The sequence below is a fragment of the Mobula birostris genome, chromosome 4 (assembly GCF_030028105.1).
Source record: "Mobula birostris isolate sMobBir1 chromosome 4, sMobBir1.hap1, whole genome shotgun sequence".
In the NCBI taxonomy this organism is placed as follows: Eukaryota; Metazoa; Chordata; class Chondrichthyes; order Myliobatiformes; family Myliobatidae; genus Mobula; species Mobula birostris.
The window spans coordinates 82,638,235-82,662,328 of record NC_092373.1 but is presented as its reverse complement, the minus strand read 5'-3'; the positions used below and the strand labels follow the sequence as shown (position 1 = coordinate 82,662,328).

At 39.6% G+C, this 24,094-nt stretch overlaps 1 protein-coding gene across 5 annotated transcripts in view; it reads right to left on the bottom strand.

Moving 5' to 3' along the window:
• The window catches only part of LOC140196435 (diacylglycerol kinase delta-like), a 180,100-nt gene that overhangs the window by 110,656 nt on the left and 45,350 nt on the right, over window positions 1-24,094 (bottom strand). For 4 of the 5 annotated variants that reach the window (XM_072255657.1, XM_072255658.1, XM_072255659.1 and 1 more), the window contains exons 2-3: window positions 22,789-22,899; window positions 15,099-15,179 (exon numbers count right to left, since the gene is read on the bottom strand). In XM_072255657.1, the coding sequence (XP_072111758.1) occupies window positions 15,099-15,179; window positions 22,789-22,899 (192 nt within the window). Of the gene's footprint in view, window positions 1-1,605; window positions 1,988-15,098; window positions 15,180-22,788; window positions 22,900-24,094 lie in introns of those variants that run through there. The other variant, XM_072255661.1, reaches the window with a different exon arrangement.

Sequence of the window (24,094 nt, the reverse complement as noted above, 5' to 3'; positions counted from 1 at the left end):
TATAAATTTAGTTTTTAACAAGGTTAATGTTAGGAATGGGTGAAAGTCAGTTAGGCTATCACATTATTTCCCCAAATCAATCCCACTGACCTTGGTCTCTCCTACACGGGTCTGATGGTAGGTTTTTAGCCTGAAATTATCATACTGATTCTCTAATGATGGAATAGTTCTAGAATCTTCCATTTTTATTGCTCAATTATAAAAGTATTAAAATCTTGTTTCCATTGCAATGTGTTTAAATACAATATTATACTGTACTTCACAGCACCATGACAAATCTGTACCATCAGAAATTCATTTTACGTGGTAAACACTGACAGGCCTGCTCTAATAAATTACATTAGCTCGATATGCTATTGTGGCACTTACCAAATGAATACATTGCATCAGTGTTTTGGCCTGTAATCACTAAGATATTGGTACTAAAATTCCCACATGATACACCTTAAGTCTTGCATATATTCCCTGAGGTTCCTAAGGTTGTCATAGCCTGGGTGATAGTGGACATAAGCTCCCATTACCTAAAAAGTGCTCCAAATGGCGTGCGTCTCTAACAGCCTCTGACAACCAAGCCCATCTTTTGGCCTTCACATGTGGCTTAGCTACTAAGCCCGGCGGAACTGTTTCTACTGACAAGAGATGGGACAAAGGCCGACCACTGGCACCTCAAAACCAGTTGCTTCAGGCAGGTGGGGCTCATGAGTCTTGGACGGCAGCTTGCCTAGAAAAAGGGAAACTCTGATTTTAAACCTCCGCTGCCTTGCGGCCATATCCATCCATGGGAAAGGCTACGGGACTAAACACCAAGGAAGAAATATGGAGCTGGGGTCCCTAAGGCAGTTTGATGTTGTTTACAACTCCACTCTGGCAACCTCTGCGACGATACTGGTGCCAAGCTGTATCAGCGCTTACCCTTCCCCTGGACTACATCAGTGACGTGAAGAGGGGGAACCTGCTGCATGGGGCAACAGCTAGTTCTTCAAATCTTCACACCCAGGCTTGTGAACTAGAGGCGCAAACCCATGATCCCCTGGGATCGATAGCTGCCTACTACTATGTTCCCTGAATTGTGTTTCTCACAATTTCCACACTTAAGATTCAATAACTTCCTTTCTCTCACTATATGTTTTGTCAAAATCCCTTCTAACATTTACAGTTGAATGTCATTGGGAGTGAGGGAGTGAAAATTAAAAGTTTGTCTAGAATATTGACCAATGCAGGATGTTGTCTTAAAATTCACAAAAAATAAAAATTTGAACATTGGTAAAATAAAATATCTGAACTTTAAAGGACCTGTCAGCATGGAAAACATAATTGATGCATTTCCTCCAAACAGCTTTCATTAATTTTAAGCACGATCTTTTTGAAAATTGTACCTGAGGTTTCAGCAGAAAGACAACTTCAAGGAGTAGTTTATATATTTCACAACAAAAACTAACACTAACTCCAGTTCTAAACATTCACCTTCAGAAAAGTACAGAAAAATCTCTTTAACACAAGAGACATGAAAGATACAAGTAAGATTGCATTTTGACGGATGGACTAAGCACTCAACCTCCAAAGGGTTAGTAGATCGCGTGGTAAAAAGTGAAAAGCGTCACTTACTGCTGACGTTTCGCAGGATGTACCATCATGGACAGGCTTCAAAATCTGAAAACCCTCAGCACTCAGGCCTTCGCTCTCTTATGTTGTCCTCCTTCCACAACTTCTACACTACTATGAAGAAACCCTCTCACAAATATGAAACGTGTACGCTCTGTAACACCTCTGATTTAGCAGCAAACCTACAACAGCAGTTAAACAAGAAGAACAGCGAGGTGGCAAAAGTTTCTGCATCACTTAAGGAACTCTCATGCCTTCGACACCCTCTGACTGTGTGACTAATACACACATCCTGCTGTGGGAGAGCCAAGCCTCTGGTGAAAGGTTATTGCTCTGGAGCTCCAAGCGGTGGTACCAGGAAGATCTGAGGTACTTCAAATTCCTGACTGTCTTTAAACCACACCCTTCACAGAAATGAGGAAGGTCTGTTACAGACAAACAGACTAAAATAGTACAAAGCCTACAGGGAATGCCCTGTAGCGGAACTGACCCATTCAGAACTCCCAAGGACAAACTGTACTGCTGCTTCAACTTTTTAACACTATCATTGCTGGAAATGGTGGGAAATTTTGTATGTAAATTTTGCATGAAACTATAAATCCATGTGATTTATTTTAACATTTCACAATTGAAGGTTAAAATAAATGTGATTTATTTTGTCCTCCATCATTGAGGATCCAATCAACAAATAGTTGCTGTGTAGCCCCCCGGCCAGCCTCAGGGTCGCTCGGCTCGCTGTCGTCAAGGGAAACGGCCCTCGGCCCCGCCAAACTGGGTAATCAGTTTGTGTGGATGCTGTGTGATGTACCCCACCCCGCCCAAATAACAGACAATACACCAGATACGATTAAATGATTTACAGTTTATAGATATTACTGGAACTATATAATTAATAAAGAATAAAATATAAAAGGAAAATAAAAGGCGCCACACTTATCAAAGTTCAATCTCTTTGTGCACAAACAGTTGGAGCTCAGGACTCTTCTGCTTCTCCCTGCAACCCCTTGGACCACCTCGACCGGCCGCCTGGGACCAACAACGGTGGTTGACCAGACACTCCACACGAGTCTGTCTCCGTCTCCTCTCCTTGCCAAACACCCCGCTCGGGGTCCGACCCTGTTAACAGACTCACAGCACCTGGTCCATCCTCTGTCTCTCTCCCTCCCACCTTCTGCTCCAAAACCCCGCACATACAATATCTTACAGATACACCAAAAGCATAACAGCTATCCCAATTGGTTCGTAACAGCTTCTTATCAGTAACGTGATCCAGACAAACTGCTAGCAGGAGGACTTTCTCAGCAGTTAACATAACAAAGAAACCCTTTCAATTATAACATAACAAAGAAGCCATTTTAATTAGACTACGCAGTGACATAAAAAAAGAAACCCCTTACACCTGTTATGTAGCTTGCAAGGGAATAGCTATCTTTCATTTGTTAAAATCTGAGACCCTCAGAGTTTGAGGAATCTCTACATTGAACTAAGGTCTATGCTGGTTTTAGCCCAATTCACCCCACTTCTACACCTAGCAAAGACAACACGAGCTAGCACAGTGAGGTGTCTATAAGGGAACACTGCCAACTGGCACATTTCAGACTGCAAGAGTACATGCTGACAGATGCAATGAAGCACCAATGCAAAGACTTTGTGGGGAAGGAACATGGTGTTAGCTCCTTCTGCTACCGGACATCGGAAGCTGTCGGGTGGCAGTCCCCCTCAATGCAATGGTGTAAAATCCAGGTGTCCACACGACTGCCAATAATAATATAATTTAAAAAAAAGTTTACATTACAGAGTACATTGACTATGAATGTAAAAAGAACTTTGCACTATTGTTATTGGGGGGCAGGGGGAGAGGGGGGTGGGGGGTGGGGATGGGGAAGAGGGGAGAGAGGATGAGTGTGTGTGGTGGATAGGTAATATGAAATTTAGAAAATGAAACAGGCTGATCTATAGGATTCGCTGGGATGGGCTGATTTAGTTTATATATTTATAGTTCAAACTTAAGAATTGTGCAATCAATTTGCTGCATGTGGAAGGCTTGGATTAAGATCAGCATGAACTGCAAATTTAATAGCTAACCAGGAAATCTTGTCATCACACTACCATATTTGATAATTTGCTGAGTCAGTTAACGAAGATGAACAAAGAGTATGCATTATAAACTGAAGCTGTCTGAGTTCTATATCACATTGGGAACATATCAAATCTGGCCTAGTTCAAAACAATTCAAAAAGCACTAAGTAAATTTAACATTAAGTTTATAACAGTCAAATGCAATGTACAGTACTGGCCCTGTACTACAGCAATACAATCCTTACCTCTTATTCAAATGTTTGTCTTGTTTTCTGGTAAAGAACACATGGGAAGACTTAACTATTGAGGGACAGAATGAGTTCAGCAGCAAAAAATTGAGACGGAGGCAGCACAAAGGAAAGCAAAGGTTAAGGAAGAATAAATATATGTGGGGGGATTAATGGGAGGGAAATCTTGAAGAGGTCTAGAGTGCTAAGGTAGTGTACAGAGTTGCACCCACAAGGGATGTGTCTGTGTGTAGTTTAGACATCCCACCTCTCCCGGAAGTTCCGGGAGTCCCCCGCATATTGATAGTGGCTCCTTGACACCCGGAAATTATATACAATATTCCGGAAATCAATTTTTTTGAGAGGGAGAGCGAGCATCCTGATTGGTCTCTCTTCGTGCTAAGCGTGGGTGAGGAAATGATATGATTTGGCAATATGAAACGATATGAGTCAGCTGCACCTTTCCTCATTCCCTGTCACGCTCACTGTTGAACTTGAACATACGCGAGATCATTACGCACGCGTCGTCCATGTCAGTGCAGGAAGATCAACTCCTCGAGCTTGCAAATGACAGCTGGCTGAAAAGTATGTTTGACATAACATCTCTGCCAGCATTCTGGATCAAAGTCAAGGCTGAATATCCTGAGATAGCCATGGAAGCACTGAAAATGTTGCTTCCATTCCCAACATATCTCTGCAAAGTGGAGTTTTCTGCAATGAATGCAACGAAAACTAAATTGAGGAATAGACTGGACACAAGGAACCCCCTTCGAGTATTGCTGTCTTCCATCAACCCTCGATGGCACCATCTTGTTGCAGGAAAACAAGCCCAGGGCTCCCACTGATTCAGTGATATTGGTGTGTTGCAATGATTTTATATGTTCATACGGGGAAAATATGTGCTGTGTGTTTAATATCCAAACGTTACTTAAAATGTTATGATGCCACTGACTTATCACTATATTCATGCAAGGAAAATATGCGCTGTGAGTTTAATATTAAATTTGTTAGATAAACCCTTTTAGAAACGAAATTGAGTGTATTAGCCACTTATAATTGACTTATAGTTGACTTATCACCTATTTTCTGGCCGTGATGAACACTCCCGCCCCTGGTTGATCAGTCCGCAAGAACATTGCCAATATTAAACTGGTCCACGGTGCAAAAAAGGTTAGGGACCCCTGCTAAGTAGACCTATCAGTTTTCTCTGTGGGCGGGCTTTACAGTTGACCTCAAAAATAATGACAGTGTTGCTCGCTGCACTGTTTGCAACAGTGACTTTTCTATTGTTCATGGTGGGTTAAAATGTAAAAGACATGTTGAGGTGAGTTTAACAGGTGTCATTCGTTCATTAGCATAGCTAACGTTATTTAAACTAGCTGGCTAGCTGCTAAGGAGTTACGCTATTGATGTCCTACATGATGAGGCCAAACTCCCTGTAGACTTGCTTAAAGTTGTAACAGAATAAACATGATAATATAAGTACATATTTTAATGTCACATTTTCTGCATATACCCAACTTGGTTTACAGACTACACATAATCACTAAACAAAGTATTACATACACCCTTGGAGGTTGACTGGGGGTGGGGGGGTGGGTGGAATATGGGGTTGTGGGGGGCGGGGGTGCTACCTCCCTGAAATGGTGGTGCTACCTCCCTGAAATGAATTTTTGCGGGGTGGGATGTCTGGTAGTTGGAATCTTCTAAGGGTGGGTGGGTGGGTGGGTGGGTGGGCGCGTGCGTGCGTGTGTGTTGGAGACAACTAGACCAATGCTTTGCTCACTTTGTCAAGCCCATTTGCTATTTAGTGTACAACATCCACCTCACATCAAAAGAAAGAGAAGTCCCACTCCTCAAAATGCTGGAGGAGGAACAGTCATCCACAACCCCACGAAGACCATCTCTGAGAGAAAATCACCACTGACCTCATTATAGCACTCACAATTTTCAACTAATGGCTCTTTATCATTGACTTTCCAAAGAAATAATATCTACAGCATTTTACTGAAATCCAGCAATAGGAGTTTTACAAGTATAGGAGATTTTTAATGCTGCCTGTTAAAATAAGAATAGCAAGATAAAAAAAAAAACCTGGCTATGACATTATGGCTAGCTAGTACTAAGTTTAAACCCCTACCATCTAATTCCCAAATTGATTAACTTCATAAAGTATTTAAAATGCATTTCTGTTTTTGGCTATAAAAATGATCAGCTACTTAAAAATCCTGAAACATCAGTACCAACGAGAAAACCAAATGCATGATCCCTTAACCAATCAGAATAGTCTAAATTTTCAATAAGTCTAAGGTAGACTTGGTGAATTCGAAGACCCATCAGCTACAGGAAGGAAAAGAGGAAAAAACAGCTTGGATTAAGAAAGAATAAAAAAAGAAACATTATAAATTAATTCTGAAATATACAAGCACCAACTACTGAGAGGAGTTTTCTTCACATTTACATTAAAATGCAAGAACTTCATGCCACTCTTTGGATTTGCCAGACTGCAAGCTGATATTTTATAAAGCTAATAGCAAGCAGAACAGTGACAATCTTTGAATTTCTGCTGTTTGGGACTGTGGCATTTGTATATAAATAACAGGTACATTTGCCTTGAAGTTATTTTGCCAGTTATTTTTGTGGCATTGCTTCTGTTAGAAACTATGTTATATCTATACACTGTTTAAATAATACCTCAACAAAAAGTAATTGCTATCCATTTCTTCCTTCTAAGCCAAACAGTCTTCATCTGAAGGTTCATGTCCCAATCCACAGTCCGCTCAACACTAACAGGATGAAATGAGGAAGTGAGTTCACGTCCAGTAGGTTGGGAACATAGCAGCAGGAAATCCTAGTCCAGGGACATTGAAAGTTAACCCACAGAGAATGCAGCAGAAATGCACAAAATACTCTCAAGTGCAGCCCAACCAAATCTTCCTATTACTGCTTTTTGACCCTTATACTCTACGCCCCTAGTGATGAAGGTAAGCATGACATACGCCTTCTTTACCACTCTATCTGCATGTGTTGTCGCTTACCTCAAGCTATAGACTTGAACCCTAAGATCCCTTTATATATCAACACTGTTAAAGGTACTGCCATTAACTACATACTTTCACCTTCCATTTTATCCTCCCAAAGTCAGATAGAAGGCACTTTGCAAATATCCCATCAAATGCACATATATGCAGGAGGTTACAGTTGTGAAGCTGGTGTGTTCTGTGTGAAGTTAGAACATTGTCCCTGTGATCGCATAAATTTCTTCCTACATCACAAAAATATGCAGGCTTGGTAGATTAATTGGCCATTATAAATAACCCTTAGACTGAGGAGGGAGGAGTTGATGGGAATGTGGAAAGCATAAAATGAGTTGGGGTAGGATTGGTGCAAAAATAGATGTTTAATGACTGACGCAGGCTGAGTGGGTCAAGGGGTCTGTTCCCACGCTGTAACTCAATTCTAACACTCTAAAATTCCATTGGCCACTGTCGCATGTCTCCCCCCAACTAGCGTGGGGATGAGTCGCAAATTTCATACATTTTCTGTCGCCAAATCCATTTTAGAAAATGAAAAACTGAAGAACTCAAAGGACCGCATTTGAATGTACAGGTAGTGGCAAAAGAGCTGAAGGATGTGAGGCAAGTATGCCTATTGCAATGCCTCCCACCGGCAGAATTGATGAAGGGTGTCTCACTCCTTTGAGACACAGCTTGAACACTATCTGCTGATAAGGTCACTATATCACAGGAAAGATGAGAGGGAATTAAAGAAGTTGCAGAGGAGGATTTCCCGATATTATCAAGCTGAGGGATGTCTCAACTTTAGAAAGGAACCTGAGTATCAGTGAGATTTAAATCAGTCAGGTTATCAATGAGCTCCTCCTGGATGAGATCATGGAAAGGAAAAGCCTTTTTTTGATTGATGTTTTGTAAATCTGTGTGAGGAAATAAGTAAAAAAAAGGAATCACTGATCAAGTCCGAGAGGAAATACGAACCAGGATATCAGAAGGTAAAGGGAAAATTAACTGGAGATATCACTGGGTGTGCAGAAGGTGGATAAGGGAATAGGAAACAGAGGAATGTAAGAAATGGAATACGTAATAGGGCAGAGAAATGAAGTTGAGGGAAATAAGCATGGATAGAGACATAACATGTTGCATGAAAAATGGAGAGAGAATCACAAGATGAGAAATAAAGTCTGGAAATGAAGCACAATGGTACAGAATATATAAAGGACTGCTGGATATGTTAGAAATGTGTAAGATACAGGCTAGAAAGAGCAGAAATCAAAATAAAGCATTTCTGATCAGTCTAAACTATTTTTGTAGCTTGGCTTTTTTCTTTAAACCAGCATTGGTCTTGTTTTTTTCCATCCTGGTGACTGGAACATAGCTAAATAAATCCTATCTGTCAAGACAATTCAACCGCACAGTTGTAGAAATGTATATATTCTGTGGCAGTACAAGGCATCATCACCATGGCAAGAAAAGCAGCAGCACAAATAATAGACAAGAATTCAATCACTTACCATTCCTCTAATTAATTCTCTACTTCGCAAAAAAGCATGCCAATACCCATTTTTTGTTTGGGTTCCCAGATAAAGTAAGAAGGCAAAGCATTTCAAGTGCAAATAGAGAGTGAAATGTTTTATTAAAATGCACAGCACAAAAACTGAACAACTCTGTTCACATAATACCAAATGAGCTCTTACCATCCCAAATAGTTCTTTTTATACCTGATTCCTAGAATGGACAACAGTAGTAATGTCCAAAACATTGGTTAGAGATCAAAGGAATACATATATAGATGTGGTCTTTAAGCATCTGAATAAACTATCTAGATTTCACAATTATTGCCTTTCTAGATGCCAGGAAAAGTGGTACGGATCACCTTCATGAACTACACGACATTCACACCTCTATGACAAACAGGAATTAGGGGAGGGTTGTTTTCAAACATGGTGAAAATTTCACTTACAAGTGAACTGCCTGCGACTTAAGAAAGAAAAACAGACAAGCCAGGAAGCTTTGTTGAGAGAAAAAAAATGCATCATATTTCATAAAGCTAGTTGCAAGGACATATAAAGCACAGAAAAAGAGCAAGCTTAACTTGGAAATTAAGTCAAATGCAAAGAAAAATGTCTCTTTAAATGGACTAACATGGTCATTTCAGCATTAAATATTGTTATGAAGATTCTACTGTTAATGATATCCGACTAACTTCCTCATTTTTCACAAATGTCATCCACAAAGAATTTTGCAATGAGAGGAATGTATGGATATATTAATACATTACAACAGTGACTATATTTGAAAAGTATTGCAGATGCTCCGAAATGGACATAAAATGCACCATGTAAGTTCAAATTTCTTTCTTTAACTGCAGGTCAAAAACACTTCCATTATCTTGGAGCAGAGACACTAATTCAGAGTATTATTCTCAACGGCACCTGAAAAGATGCTTTTCAGGTAGCTGTCTTTCAAAGAGGTCAGAAACACCACATCTGAACATCCACAAGATAGCTTTCCTGGCATTAATGAGTGTTTTTTCAAGCCAAAACTTATTCTAATTGGTCATCAGAGAGTTATTTGCGTAGGAGGGTAAGTTGGCAGAACTTATTCTAAAATTCAAAGGAAAACCAAAATCAAATTTTTAAGCCAATTGTGCAGTTATCAATTGGGTTACAATCTGGTCCTGGCTTCAAAGCTTGAATACTTGGACTATGATGCCAGTATTCAGGTCTGCACTGTCACTGATCTAGGCAAAGGCTGGAACATATCTGAGTTGTTTGGTTTAACAATTAATCCTAAATGTTTAGTAAAACAGAATTTGTTTTCAGTATTTTGACTGAATACCAAATCACTCAACTGTATTTCTTGTTCAACTTATTTTCCAGCACATGGATTGCATGACATAAATTACAGACTATTGTAATCAAGAACTCCTGTTTGTAGATAATCTCTTATACAGATTGTATGCAGCAGCATAAATCCAGATTTTCTAGTATAAATGAGTAACAAATAAATCCACTACATTTGTCATGGAACCCCAAGTAACTTTCCATGAGAACATGAAAATAAAAGCTGCAAATGTCAAAAATCTAAATTAAAAACACACATCAGTAAAGCAGCATTAGTGGAGAGAGAAACCAAATTAATTTCACATCAATGACTCTTCACTTAAAATCATGCTTAATATGTTTCCATTGTCCATTGAAAATAGAATTGGAAGGGAAAATTCACGATGAAATCTAGATCTGGGAATAAGTATTTTTAAGAAATAACTTGTTCTTTTTGTTGCTATACAGTGAAACTTTACAACATTAAATCCAGGACATATTCTAACCACAGGGGCAGTGAATAACGACAGGAAGAGGAAATCAGTGTTCATTACATTGTGCCATCAAAGCTCATCAGTTATTTCTTATAAACATGTGGAAGATTGTAATTATTTGTCTCCTGCTGAACATTTATATCTTTGCTTGAAATAGCTTTACTTTCTGTTGCTGTCTAAACAGCTGACAAAGTTAAGACCCCCGGAACCTGAGCTGAGTTGTAAGGCAAAATTCTGTTGTAAATGATGATGGAATTTTATATAGAAATTGAAACGTATTGTTCAATCTGAAAACAGGGTTTTAAGTCAAAGTAAGGGAAACGAACAGTGTGAAATGCAAATTACTACGGTAGTCTGGGATAATGGAATAAAGAACTAACACATAGTTTTAAAAAATCAGAGATCAGATAAGGAAGATGAATAAATTAATAAAGCAATAGTATAACACTAGAACAATCAAGTGACAAACAAAAAATACTCCAAAGGCTTCCATTCATATGCAAAAGGACAGATTGTCAAAAATTAATGCAGAGTTAAATAATAATGGGACCAGGCAGAGCTGACAGTAATCTAGGAAAAGAAGACAGTTTTCTGAGGTTGTACCTAGCAGAAAAGGTAAGAGGAAAAAAAAACACTGAATGGGATGGAATTTCATTAGGCTTTTAATGAGATGTTACCCAAGAGGTTAGTAAAAAAAAGTTAGAACACATGGTTTTGAAGTAAATATGTCAATATGAATTAATGGACAAAAAGAGTTTTAAGGTTGGGAAGCAGTGATGTGGGTTAACAAGGATCAGTGCAGGGGCACGAGATGCTTGAAGTTTATATTTATAATTTATTATGGGAACTGGGTGCCAATTTGGGCTGTCAGGAGACGTACGCAGATTTCAAGGGGCTATAGTCCATCAGAGTGAATGGGCAAGGACAGGGCACATGGAGTATAATGTGGAAAATGTGAGGTCACCAACTTTAGTGAAAAATAGCATTATGGGATATTTTTTAAATGGCAAGACACTGAAAGTGCACAGAATCTGGGTGTGTACGTATACAAATCACGTAACATTAATATATGGGCACAACATCTCATTAGCCAGCCAGTGGTGTAGTGGCATCTGCACCAGACTTCGAGGCAAATGGTCCTGAGTTCAAATCTGGCTGGCTTTAATTAACAGTCAAGGCTCATAGTTTGTAAGAAACAAACACACCTCACAAGCAGATTGATGCACAGCTCTCTGTCAGAAAAACCACAATAAACTGATCCAAACAGAATGCCAGTCACCAGTGCCTCGGTGGTTTCAGCAGGGTTAGAAAGTATAGAAACATAGAAAAACCTACAGCACAACACAGGCCCATCGGCCCACAAAACTGTGCCAAACATCTCCTTACCTGAGAAATTACCTAGGCTTACCCATAGCCCTCTATATTTCTGAGCTCCATATACCTGTCCAGGAGTCTCTTAAAAGACCCTATCGTATCCGCCTCCACCACTGTCGCCAGCAGCCCATTCCACACACTCACCACTCTCTGCATAATAACTTACCCCTGATATCTCCTCTGTACCTACTTCCAAGCACCTTAAAACTAACTGTGCCCTCTCGTGCCAGCCATTTCAGCCCTGGGAAAAAGCCTCTGACTACCCACACGATCAATGCCTCTCATTACCTTATACACCTCTATCAGGTCACCTCTCATCCTCTGTCGCTCCCAGACAAAAAGGCCAAGTTCACTTAACCTATTCTCATAAAGCATGCTCCCCAACCCAGGCAACATCCTTGTAAATCTCCTCTGCAACCTTTCTATGGCTTCCATATCCTTCCTATAGTGAGGCGATCAGAACTGAGCACAGTACTCCAAGTGGGGTCTGACCAGGGTCCTATGTAGCTGCAACATTACCTCTCAGCTCCTAAACTCAATCCCACGATTGATGAAGGCCAATGCACCAAATGTTTTCTTGACCACAGAGTCAAACTGCACAGCAGCTTTGAGTATCCTATGGACTCGGACCCCAAAATCCCTCTGATCCTCCACACTGCCAAAAGTCTTACCATTAATACTATATTCTGCCATCATTTTTGACCTACCAAAATGAACCACCTCACACTTATCTGGGTTGAACTCCATCTGCTACTTCTCAGCCCAGTTTTGCATCCTATCGATGTCCCACTGTAACCTCTGACAGCCCTCCACACTATCCACAACACCTCCAACCTTTGTATCATCAGCAAATTTACTAACCCATCCCTCCATTTCTTCAACACACATCAAAGTTGCTGGTGAACGCAGCAGGCCAGGCAGCATCTCTAGGAGGAGGTACAGTCGACGTTTCAGGCTGAGACCCTTCGTCAGGACTACTGAAGGAAGAGCTAGTAAGAGATTTGAAAGTGGGAGGGCAAGGGGGAGATCCAAAATGATAGGAGAAGACAGGAGGGGGAGGGATGGAGCCAAGAGCTGGATCCATCTTGGCTCTATCCCTCCCCCTCCTGTCTTCTCCTATCATTTTGGATCTCCCCCTCCCCCTCCCCCTCCCACTCCCACTTTCAAATCTCTTACTAGCTCTTCCTTCAGTTAGTCCTGACGAAGGGTCTCGGCCTGAAACGTCGACTGTACCTCTTCCTAGAGATGCTGCCTGGCCTTCTGCGTTCACCAGCAACTTTGATGTGTGTTGCTTGAATTTCCAGTATCTGCAGAATTCCTCGTGCCTTCATTTCTTCATCCAGGTTACTTATAAAAATCACGACGAGAAAGGGTCCCAGAACAGATCCCTGAGGCACACCACTGGTCACCGACCTCCATGAAAAATATGACCATCTACAACCACCATTTACCTTCTGTGGGCAAGCCATTTCTGGATCCACAAAGTAATTTTCCCTTGGACCCCATGCCTCCTTACTTTCTCAATAAGCCTTGCATGGGGTACCTTGTCAAATACCTTGCTGAAATCCATATACACTACCTTGAAAATAAAATGGTCATAACCTTGTAAAGAAATTGTTCAAATGAAATGGCACCATGTTCATCAGTTGAGAGATGAGTAAAAAGAAATGACATTTGACAGAAATGATGCCATGCAGAGCTGATTATCTTGGAGGTGTCTGTAAGGCATTTGTGTCCTCTATGAATGACATACCTCTTCTTGAGTGAATTGTCAAAAAATTGTAGGTATCCCATTTTGATTACTATACTATTCTCAATTCCTGCAACAGTGTGAACGACTAAACCTTATATGCTTCATCTATCATCACAAAAGATCTGCAAGGTCAGGTCCTAAGGAAATGTTTCTGAATGAGGCTAACCTTGAATTGGATTTTGAGAGAAGTATTGACCTTGATTTTAGTTTGCTTGATAAAACTCAATCAACAAACAGTGCCTGCAGTGCTCTTAAAGTTAAAGTTGTCGTTGTCTTTGCTCTTGGAATCTTTGCATCAGAATCTTGGCAGGCAGTCTCTCCTGAACAAATTACTACCTGCTGAAAAGTGAGGAAGCTTCCGTTTTTGATAAGTGCCAATTGTGCATTTGTCTACAGAGGCAGAACCCCCTTAATGCTGGCATTCATAGAGGGCCCTCACTCCCTCATAGACATTTTGCTGACAAATTTCTACCATGAAGACTTTGAACCAGGACACCGAGCTCTAGCTCCACTGATCTTCAGATCCCTGTGAAGGATCTCCTGCTGCCTTGGGAGAACACAGCCATGTACCCTTCCATCACTGCATAGCATGTCTCATCCCTTGCTACCACTCACTTACTGCATTGTATTATCACTCTGTAAAGATTACTTTCCAAGTTTAGACTTGTGAGAAAGGCTGTTACAAAATCGGGAAATTCTACCACCATTGTTCAACGTTCCTTAAAGAGGATTATCATTATGTACGGGAACCTGCAAGCCTGGCTCTTGGATTTAGAAATTTTCCTTTTTTGAAATACCATTAAGATTGCTTTTACTGCTTTAATGCCAAAAAGCACAAACTTCTCAGTTTTAGTATCCCTATATATCAAATTAAAAGCCCAAATTCTTCTGAGATCTTTCTCTATAATCGTTCCACTTATACAATTCAGCTCAGTAGATGCGATTCTTGTCACCTCTTCTTGCCTATTAATCAATATCCAACAATCACCTCTTTACTGCTGCATATAGTCTCTATAACCCTTTTGCCCAACATTCTAGCTCACTTCACGTAACATCAGTAAACTTTTAACCTTGCATTTTTTCATATCCTAATTCATAACACCTGATCTTCTTAGACCCTCAAAGTCTTAAGATGAAACATTATGCAACAGATTGTCGTAATTATGCACTTGCGCTCAATTCTCCCTTGTACAATGGAATTTATAGTCTAGGACAATTAAATAAAAGCAAGAAATAGAGTTAATAACAGAGTGAAAATAATTCTTTAAGATAGTCCAGGGCTAATTAAGTGCAGTTCTTGCCAATATTTATGCCTTAGCTAACTTTGTCTAAACAGATGATCTGATTCTTCATATTTTCATTATTTGTAGGATCTTTCCTGCACAAATTAGATATACAGCACTCCCCCTGAAATTATAACAATGGATGCACTTCAGAAATTCTTCTTCGGCTCTGAGACGTCAGAGGATTATGGGATGTAGCACAGAACATCACTAATTAACGCAAAATCAAGCAGAATCATTATAGTTAAAACAAATTAAAACTATCAATTGTATAATTATCCAATGTTCCATTTTGTTAATTAAACATACAAAATAAATGTAAATTATTCTAACAACTGGTTTGATAAGTGATTGCCCTGTGTGTTTATAATTAACAAACTCTACTCAGTTACATCAATATATGAAGCCAAATTCTTGATGAATGTTATTCATTGCTGAGCTACTCACTGTAAAACTGTTGTTAACATTTTTCGTGCTGGATTCTGCGACACTGGCATCTGTTAAATCGACCTCATCAAATATAATGGACTAGAAGGAGAAAAAAAAATACAAGAAGATTATTGGAAGCAGTGTGCCCTATGTTACATCAAAGCTTGCTGAGCCGTAAAATTGGCCTTATACCACACAGCAATGTGATTAATGGGGTCGGTTGACCCCAAAGTCCCCTTAGAACAGTGGGAGGATCCAATCTAAAAGATACTTTCCAGAAATCAATCACAGAATCATGGAAATGTTACGATACAGGAGATCTGTTGTGCCCACATCTGTTGTCAAAGAACAACCTAGCCAGATCCCACCTCCCAGCATTAATTCTGTACCCCCTTGGTCAAAGTTCTTCACATCCAAGCACTGTTTAAAGGCATTGAGAGCTTCTGCCTCTCAGTGTCTTTTTAGGCAGTGAATTTCAGAACCATGCCTCTCTTAAGGTGTAAAAAACTCATTCATCATCTTCCCTCTAATCCCTTATCTAGTACTTCAAACCTGTGCCACCTGTTTTTTTTAATTTAGAGATACAGTGCAGCAACAGGCCCTTGCTGCCCAATTAACATTCACGTGACTGATTACCCTACTGTACAAACCCACACATCTTTGGAATGTGCGAGGAAACTTATGCACCAAGAGGAAACGCACACACTCATGGGGAGAACGTATAAATTCCTTAGAGACAGCAGTGGAAATGAACCCAAGATGCTGGCACCATGATAATATTATGGCTTGTTTTTGGCTCTTCAGTTAAAGAAACTGGATCTTCTTAATTATGCTGTGTAGTATAATCCTCAATTAAGCATTCCCTTGGCCAAAGAATATTTCCTCGTAGATATCTAATATTTCCTCGTAGCTACAATTTTCCAGTCTTGGTGCATTGTCCTTGATCTCTTTTGCACCCTCTCCTGCGCAATTACAGCTTTCCTGTAATGTGGTGACTAGAATTGCTTCCAGATCTCTAGCTTTTACCTAACATCTCTAAGATAAGCATATAGTTGAACCACTCTCCAGCCCAGTTGTAGAAGAATAATAATTAAGGGGATTATTATCAGCTTTAAAAATAAGTTAATCACCAGGCCCAGATAAAAAACATCTTTAAAAAAGCAAGAAAATTGCAGAGGCACAAAATCGAGGATGACTTTCTTCTATTCTAATTCTGTGTGCACTGAAGTAACTGATGAGGCCGACATAGAGACCACTGGCTCATCATTAGATGGAGCAGGAGGTGCATGACAGGGCATCCGAAGCAGAACTGCATACGGTTCTCAGATATCATCCCTGCTCTTATATTTTATGCTTTGGCTAATAAAAGAAATAATCCTGTATCCTCTTCAGCCACCTTTTGACCTGTCCAGCAGTCTGCAATACGCTGTGGACATACTGCATACTGCAAGACTGTCTATTTCTCTAAACCATTTATTATCCCATTTACTGTAATTTCCTTTGCTTTGCCGCACTTTCCCAAATGTAGTACCTCCTATGAAATTTCATCTGCCCAAATCACCACACCAGCAGTCTAAAGCTTTCTGTTCACTATCAACCACATGGCCTTTTTTAATGAATCTCCTGCTGGCTTCGTTAACATGCTTCCAACATTTAGGTCTAAATTATTAATACACATTACAAAAAGCAAACAGCTGACATAGAGGCATTCAGTGAAAAAAAAATCCACTGACCATTATTCTCCTCTTTGTGCCACTGAGCTAATTTGGAACAGTGGGGTTTATTTGGATGGGACTTTGTCAAACAGACTTGCAAAATCAATGCAGACCACATCAAATGCACTGTGTTGATTCAAAAATTTCATTTCTTTAACAAATCTTCTCTGTTCTTTCCAAATGAAGGTTTACAGCAGGGGTGGCCAACCTTTTACATTCCATGCGTCAATTTTTTCACTCACGAGTTCAGATGCGCCATACAACTCTTGCACCCCCATTCAATTCTTGTAAAAATGTTAATACAGTATAGAACTCGTGCGTGAAAAAATTGACGCATGGAATGTAAAAGGTTGGCCATCCGTGGTTTATAGTAACTCTTCAAATGGGTTCCAATATTTGTCTACTGATCATGTTTACCTTCCCCTTTAACTGGTTTGTCCCTCCCTCCCTTTTAAAAAAATACAATGCTAGCAGTGTTACTGGCATTTCCAATCATCAGCACTACTTCTGAAGCTAGGGTGGAGTGAAAATTCCTATTTAAAGCTTCTGTACTTTTCTCACAGCCTGGGATATATTTAAGCTGCCCCTAGTTACATACCTACTTTCAAACAGATAAACACCTTAATACTTCCTCTTTTACTATAGGGCCTGAGAGAGGGGGAGAACAGATTGCACAGTTATATGCTTAGTTAACTTCAGAGGGATGAGGGGGAAATTGATTCATCGTCATATTACTGAGAGATCATTGAAGCACTCTAATCCACAAATATTTTACAGGGAGATTACTGAAGGAATAGAAGCCCATTCTGTTCTATGTTATAAAGATTAGTGGGTGATATGGGAAGGGATTGTGCCTCCAATGAGTACTTTAATTTGGAGGGTGGACAGGGAAGAGCTAATATGTTACATCACCTTGTTGATGGACTCCCTGGGAGAAAGGCGAATCCTGTTCTAATGGATACAACAATAAATAATAATACTTATATAATAAACAGAGGAAGACCTTAGCATCAAATACTACCCTGAAAACTGTTGGATTGGGAATGAGAACAGTAGAATCTGAGTTAAAGTACTCTCCGTCCCAACCACTTCCTGCTTGAGTAAACTACATTTTTTGTTTGTCTTTAGATAGCTGCCAAATGATTGAGGCCTTTGGCCCTGTGTGCTGGAAAGCTAAATTTATACCGTGTGAATTTGTAGATGGCACTAAACACTCAGAAAAGAATTTTCCAGTATATGTCATTCTTAAACATTTCTCATGACTGTAGAGTATAACAGTAATGTAGACAACTGTTCCAGTCCAAGAATGACCAATTCAGAATCAGTGGCTCAGAACAAATCTGTTTCTTAGTAATAATAAGAAAGTAATTGAATGCACCACAAATTGTCTTCTATTGGATTTTCTAAAAGCACTGCACAGTGTACCATATTAGGATTGGGAGTGACAAAAGCACCATGCCAAAGGAGTGAATTTATTACGAGCAGTAATCCCTGCTTTGTTTGCAGCTCCTATCATTCAGCTGAGAACTCTATTTGTAACAGGCCTTTACAAAATTAGATTACTTTGCACACTGGCTGTGGAAATTGGGAATTGAGCAGCAGCTGAATACAAACCAAAACATGCTAAGTAGAGGATAATTAACACAAGGTAAATTAATGAGGAAGAGAAAGAAGACTTTTCGGAATAGCTGGCACTGCCGATGAAAGGAGATCAAATCTTTATCTTCTACCTTGTAATTTTTGGTTTTAATGAAACTCCTGGAAATTAAACCTCACTACAATTTAGTCTCAGCATTCTACAATCCTGATTACTATCTAGTGATAACTCCTGGAAAGTGCCATAAGTAGGTATGGAGTGAGAACACGATGTCTGGTATGGGGGGGGGGGGGGCTACTGCACAAGATCGAAGTAAGTTGCGTAAAGTTGTAAAATTAATCAGCTCCATCATGAGAACCAGCCTCCGTAGTATCCAAGATATCTTCAAGGTGCGGTGCTTCAGGCAGGTGGCTTTATTAAGGACCCCCACCACCCAGGACATGCCCTCTTCTCATTGTTACCGTCAGGAAGGACATACAGAAGTCAGAAGGCACACACTCAATGATTCAGGAACAGCCTCTTCACTTCTACCATTCAATTTCTAAATGGACATTCCACCCATGAACACTACCTCACTACTTTTTTTTTGATTATTTCTGCTCTTTGCACATTTATTTTAACTAACTATTTAATATACTTTGCTGTAATCTAGTTTTTTCTATATTTATCATATATTACATTGTACTGCTGCCACAAAGTTTAGAAATTTTACATCATATGCTGGTGATATTAAACCTGATTCTGACTACTTGAGTCTCACCACTACTGAACTGCCTACCCATTGTCACAACCTGAATACAAGTAAAATTAACAATTTAGTGAAGCGACTAGTGGTAGCATCCAGCTGATTCCACCAAGGATCCAAAAACAAAATGTCTATTAAAAGTTAAAAATAGAAAACGAAAACTTGGGAAACATTGATCAACCTTCAGTGATCTTAAATATTTACTGTTTCTCTTTTCACAAATGTCACTGACGTGGTAAGCATATCCATCATTTTCTGTTTTTATTCCAGAAATAGCAGGACAATGATCATATCTCTGTAAGTCTTCAGATGGTTATGGATAAGGATAAGACTGGACCTAGGAGAAAGTGCTACATTGGATAAGGCTAAGTACAAGAGTATGAGGTAGGAGCTGGGGAGAATAGACCTGCAGCTGCTGTTATTGTGCAAGTCTTCATCAAACACGTGGGCAAAGTTTACAGGTTAGCTGGTCAGAAAGTTTAAATGTTTGCCATGAGGGAGAAAGAAAAGGACAGCAAAATTCAGGAACTTGGATGACAAGGGTTGTTGCAAATATAGTCAAAAAGAAAAAAAAGCATACTGTATGTAAGGCTTAAAAAGTTGCAATCATACAGGACCCTCAAGAAATATTAGAAGTAGGAAAGAATCAGAAAGTTTAAAAGGGGCCATGAAGTGTCCTTGACAAATACAATTAGACAATCCCAAGACACATTAAAAACAAGAGAGTAACTAGGGAGAGTGCAGGACCACTGACAAACAAAAAAGGGAAGTTATGCCTGGAACCAGAGGAAGTTGGCAAGATGCAAAACAAGTGCTCATATTTAGCATTCTTCAAGGAGAATGACAAAGGATAGTGAGATCAGACAAGTATGCTGACATTCTAGAGCATGTTAATATCCAGGAGGAGACCCTGTTGGGTGTTTTAAAGAACATTAAGGTGGATAGATCCCCAGGACCTAGTGGGATCTATCCAGGTTATTCAGAGAGGCAAGAGATAGATTGTTGTGGCCCTGACAGAGATCTACACTTCAGCCACATGTCAGGTGTAGGAGCCTAAAAAAATAGCCAACGTTGTTCCTTTGTTTAAAATTGTCAATAGAGATAACCAGAAAATTATAGGCCAGTAAGCCTTAAAACAGTGGTAGGTAAATTGCTACCGAACATAGGAATATGATCTACTTGTATCTGCAAAAGCAGAGACTTTTGGGGATAGTCAGAACAACGCTGTGTAGGGAAGGTCATGTCTTACAAATTTATATGAGTGCTTTGAGTAGGTAATTAAGAAGGTCGATGAGGGCAGGGCCATGGACATTGCCTTCATGGACTTTAGTGAAGTTTTTGAGTAGGTTCCATACTAAATTGATCCTGAAGACTGGATCTAAAATTGGCTTGGCCATAGAAGCAGAGGGAAGTGGTGGATGAGTACTTTCCTGTCTGGAGGCCTGCGACCAATATTCCACAATGATGAGTGTGGGACATCTGTTGTTTGTGATATATATGTAAATGATTTGCACCAAAATCTAAACGGGTTGATTAGTAAGTCTGCAGAAGACAGAAAATTTGGTAGTTTTGTGGATAGTGAGGCAGAATATCAAAGGATTCAGCAGGATATAGAATAGTTGGAAATATGGGCAAAGAAGGGCAGATGGATAATAACCTGAAGCATGAAGTGTTGCACTTTCAGAGGTCAAATGAAAGAGGGAAGTATATAGTTCATTGCAAGAACCTTATGTACATTTGAATACAGATGCATCTTGGGGGTACGTAGCTTCCTTAAAGTGGCAACACAAGTAGATAGGGCAATAAGGAAGACATATGGCATGCTTGCCTTCATTGGTGGAGACAATGAGCACAAAAGTCAGGAAGTCATACTGCAGCTATATAGAACTTTGGTTAAGTCACATTTGGAATATCATGTGCAGTTCTGGTTGCTGCATTATAGAAAGAATATGGAGGCTTTGGAAAAGTGCAGAAGAGGCCCACCAAGATGTTGCATGGATTAGAAAGTATCAGCTATATAGAGAGATTTAACAAAATTGGAGTGTTTTCTCTGAAATGTCACAGAGAAGTGACCTGATGGAAGTATATAAAATTATGAGACGATAGAAAGTCAAGAATCTTTTTCCCAGTCAGATACTTGAGGGTAGAGCTTTAAGGTGAGGGGAAAATGTTACAGGATATTTACAAGGCTTTCTTTTTGCACAGAATGGCAGGTGCCTGAACTTGCTTCTGGGGAAATGATGGAAATAGATATGATGGCAAAGTTTACAGTTCTTTCTTCTTAGTCAATGACTTCATTCCAAGAAGAGTGTGAAAAAAGAACAAAACCGTTGTGGAATGTATTTAAAAGCAGTACAAATGTAATGAACAGAAGGAATCACAGAGAGATCTAATGTGCAAAGGTTAAGATATACCGCCGAAGGGTCTCATCCCGAAATGTCGCCTGTATTCTTTTCCATTGATGCTCCCTGGCCTGCTGACTTCCTCCAGCATTTTGTGTATGTTGCCTGGATTTCCAGCATCTGCAGATTTTCTCTTGTTTGTGATTGGCCTCAATATTAAACATCCCATGACAGCACGGTAGTTAATACTGGGCCTCAACCTTTGTACATGCTCATTTTTATGACAGGGTTAGAGTGCGGCATGCAAATTGAATCCTGATAAATTTAACGATCGGCTACCAGTTTCACAGAGAAAATGGGTATAAAAGGTCTCTACGGTTCAATAAAGCAAAATACTTTTAGTTCACTCTTTGTGAAACAGGAGAAGGAATGATTTTTCCAAGACCCTCAAGGAAGCCTTCAGTTTCTCTCTGCTGATAACAACCTGCCAACATTGCTAAACCTTTACACACTTCTAACAAAAGATAACTATTTGCTAATTGGTTCCTAAAGGCAGTTCACAATAAACCTCTACCCTTAGTTTCCCTGCCTGGTAGCTTTTCAACTTGGCTAGCCGAAAAGCATTACATTTAAGAAAAAAAGATTATAATGTACCTTGTTTTTAAGTTCAGCAAATACCCCATGCTTTTGATTTTACTATATTTCCTTCTAGTTAACTAACTCCCTCACTATCAACCCGTAAATAATCTGGGTTATTAAAACAACAGATTAACAGGAATATTAATTTCATTTGTCAAATTAACAATCAGTTTTAAATTCCAAATAAATGATAGCTTTGGATTCTTTTCCTCATCTATCTAAACTTGACCAAAACCAAAATTTCCTTGTGTAGATCAGGTTCTGTTGATTCACCCAACTGTCCACTGATCTATGTTACCTCTTGGTACATCAACAATATAAGTACTAAATTCTCAACTGCATGTGTATAATATTGACTCTCCTTCCACCCCTCCCTTTGGACCGTAGGCTCATGCCAGTCCCTTCCCTCCTCTTTGTCACTGTTGATGATGTTTTCAAATACTAAGGATATTCACTAATATTTCAAATTGCTTCACTTCCTTCAGGACAGCACTTAAAAATCTTAACTGACTCACTTTTGTCAGTTCCCAGAATTTACTTTTTGGAATAAAGCTCACAGAAAATGCAAAATAAAAACTTTTTAAGAAACGACATCACATAGTCAGTTACACTGAGATAATGTCATGTCTGCTACTACTCAACCACAGTGAAAATCCTGCATTTGTTTTACCTTTGAATTCTTTGCATAGTACAGTATCCGCCCTCGGAGCTTGAAGTATCTTCTTTTCCAGCGCTGAAATGAACTTGTCTGTTTCATTAGAAGACCTTCTTTTATAATAGCCTGTGGAGATTGAAACCTCAGCATTTGTAACTGAAATTAGAGTTAATTCACAACTAGATACAATATCACATCCTCTGAAACCAGAAGCACAGGACATGCAAATGAAATGCAGAAAACCTTACCTACCAACCACTTCCAATCAGAAACGCAATACAGAAAGCAATAACTCAAGTTAGAGTCTCCACAGAGTAAAACATACTATCAAATCTACTTCTTTGGCTCGGCTTTTGGTCTTTTTTTTCTGTCCATGTTCCACATTTCATTTTCAAATTACATCATTTTCCCTCTCCTGTGAACCACCTCTATCATCTTTACATCACCAATGTGTGACATTAGAGCATATTTTCAATCTATTACCACTCTAAGAATTTTCTTGCATATCAACTGACAACAAATAAATCATACAGTCCAATTAGTCAATGCCTCTTTTCAAAAACTTCCCACCAGCAAATCTTTATATCTTTATTTACAAATTCTTCTACTTTTTCCATGCAAATTCAAGCTTCTATTCCAGCTGACAATAACATGTTATATTCCAGTTTAAGATGGTGCTAGTGATACCCATGACTATAATGGCAAACGAAACAAAGAAAACGACTAAATACTTCATTAATAACAATCACCGCTAACAATGGAGAGGTGAGTCAAAGTCCAGGCGAGCAGAGGAGGAAACTCAAGGAAAATGGGTGCAAGGCAGAATTAAGGCGCGTGGATGCAGAGGCAGGGTCAAGGCATCCCCAAGAGTGAAGAAAGACCCAATGTTTCATCAATTTAACGGGCCAAATCATGGCAGTGGGGTCCAGGCCGCAGAGCGGTCTGACAGCAGGGAATGACCCAGTGTTTGGATGGTTTAAGTGCTGGACCAGATTGAAATGGTCAGGGTGTCGGGACCAGAGGCGAGGGATGGGCCAGTTCTACTCATTGCTCTGCGACGTTTACTCTGCCCTGGCTGTGGCCTGCTCTGTCTGCAGTGATGTATGGCTCCGTGTTTTTCGTAAAACTTCAGGTCTGAATGCTATTTGCTTACTTTTATTGATTACACTGTTTGTTTGTTTTTCTCTCTCTCTGGTTGTTTGATGGTCTTTTTTTAAATGGGTTCTTTTGGATTTCTTGGTTTTGTGGCTGCCTCTAAGGAGACGAATCTCAAGGTTGCATAATGTATACATTCTTTGATAACAAATGTACTTTTAACTAT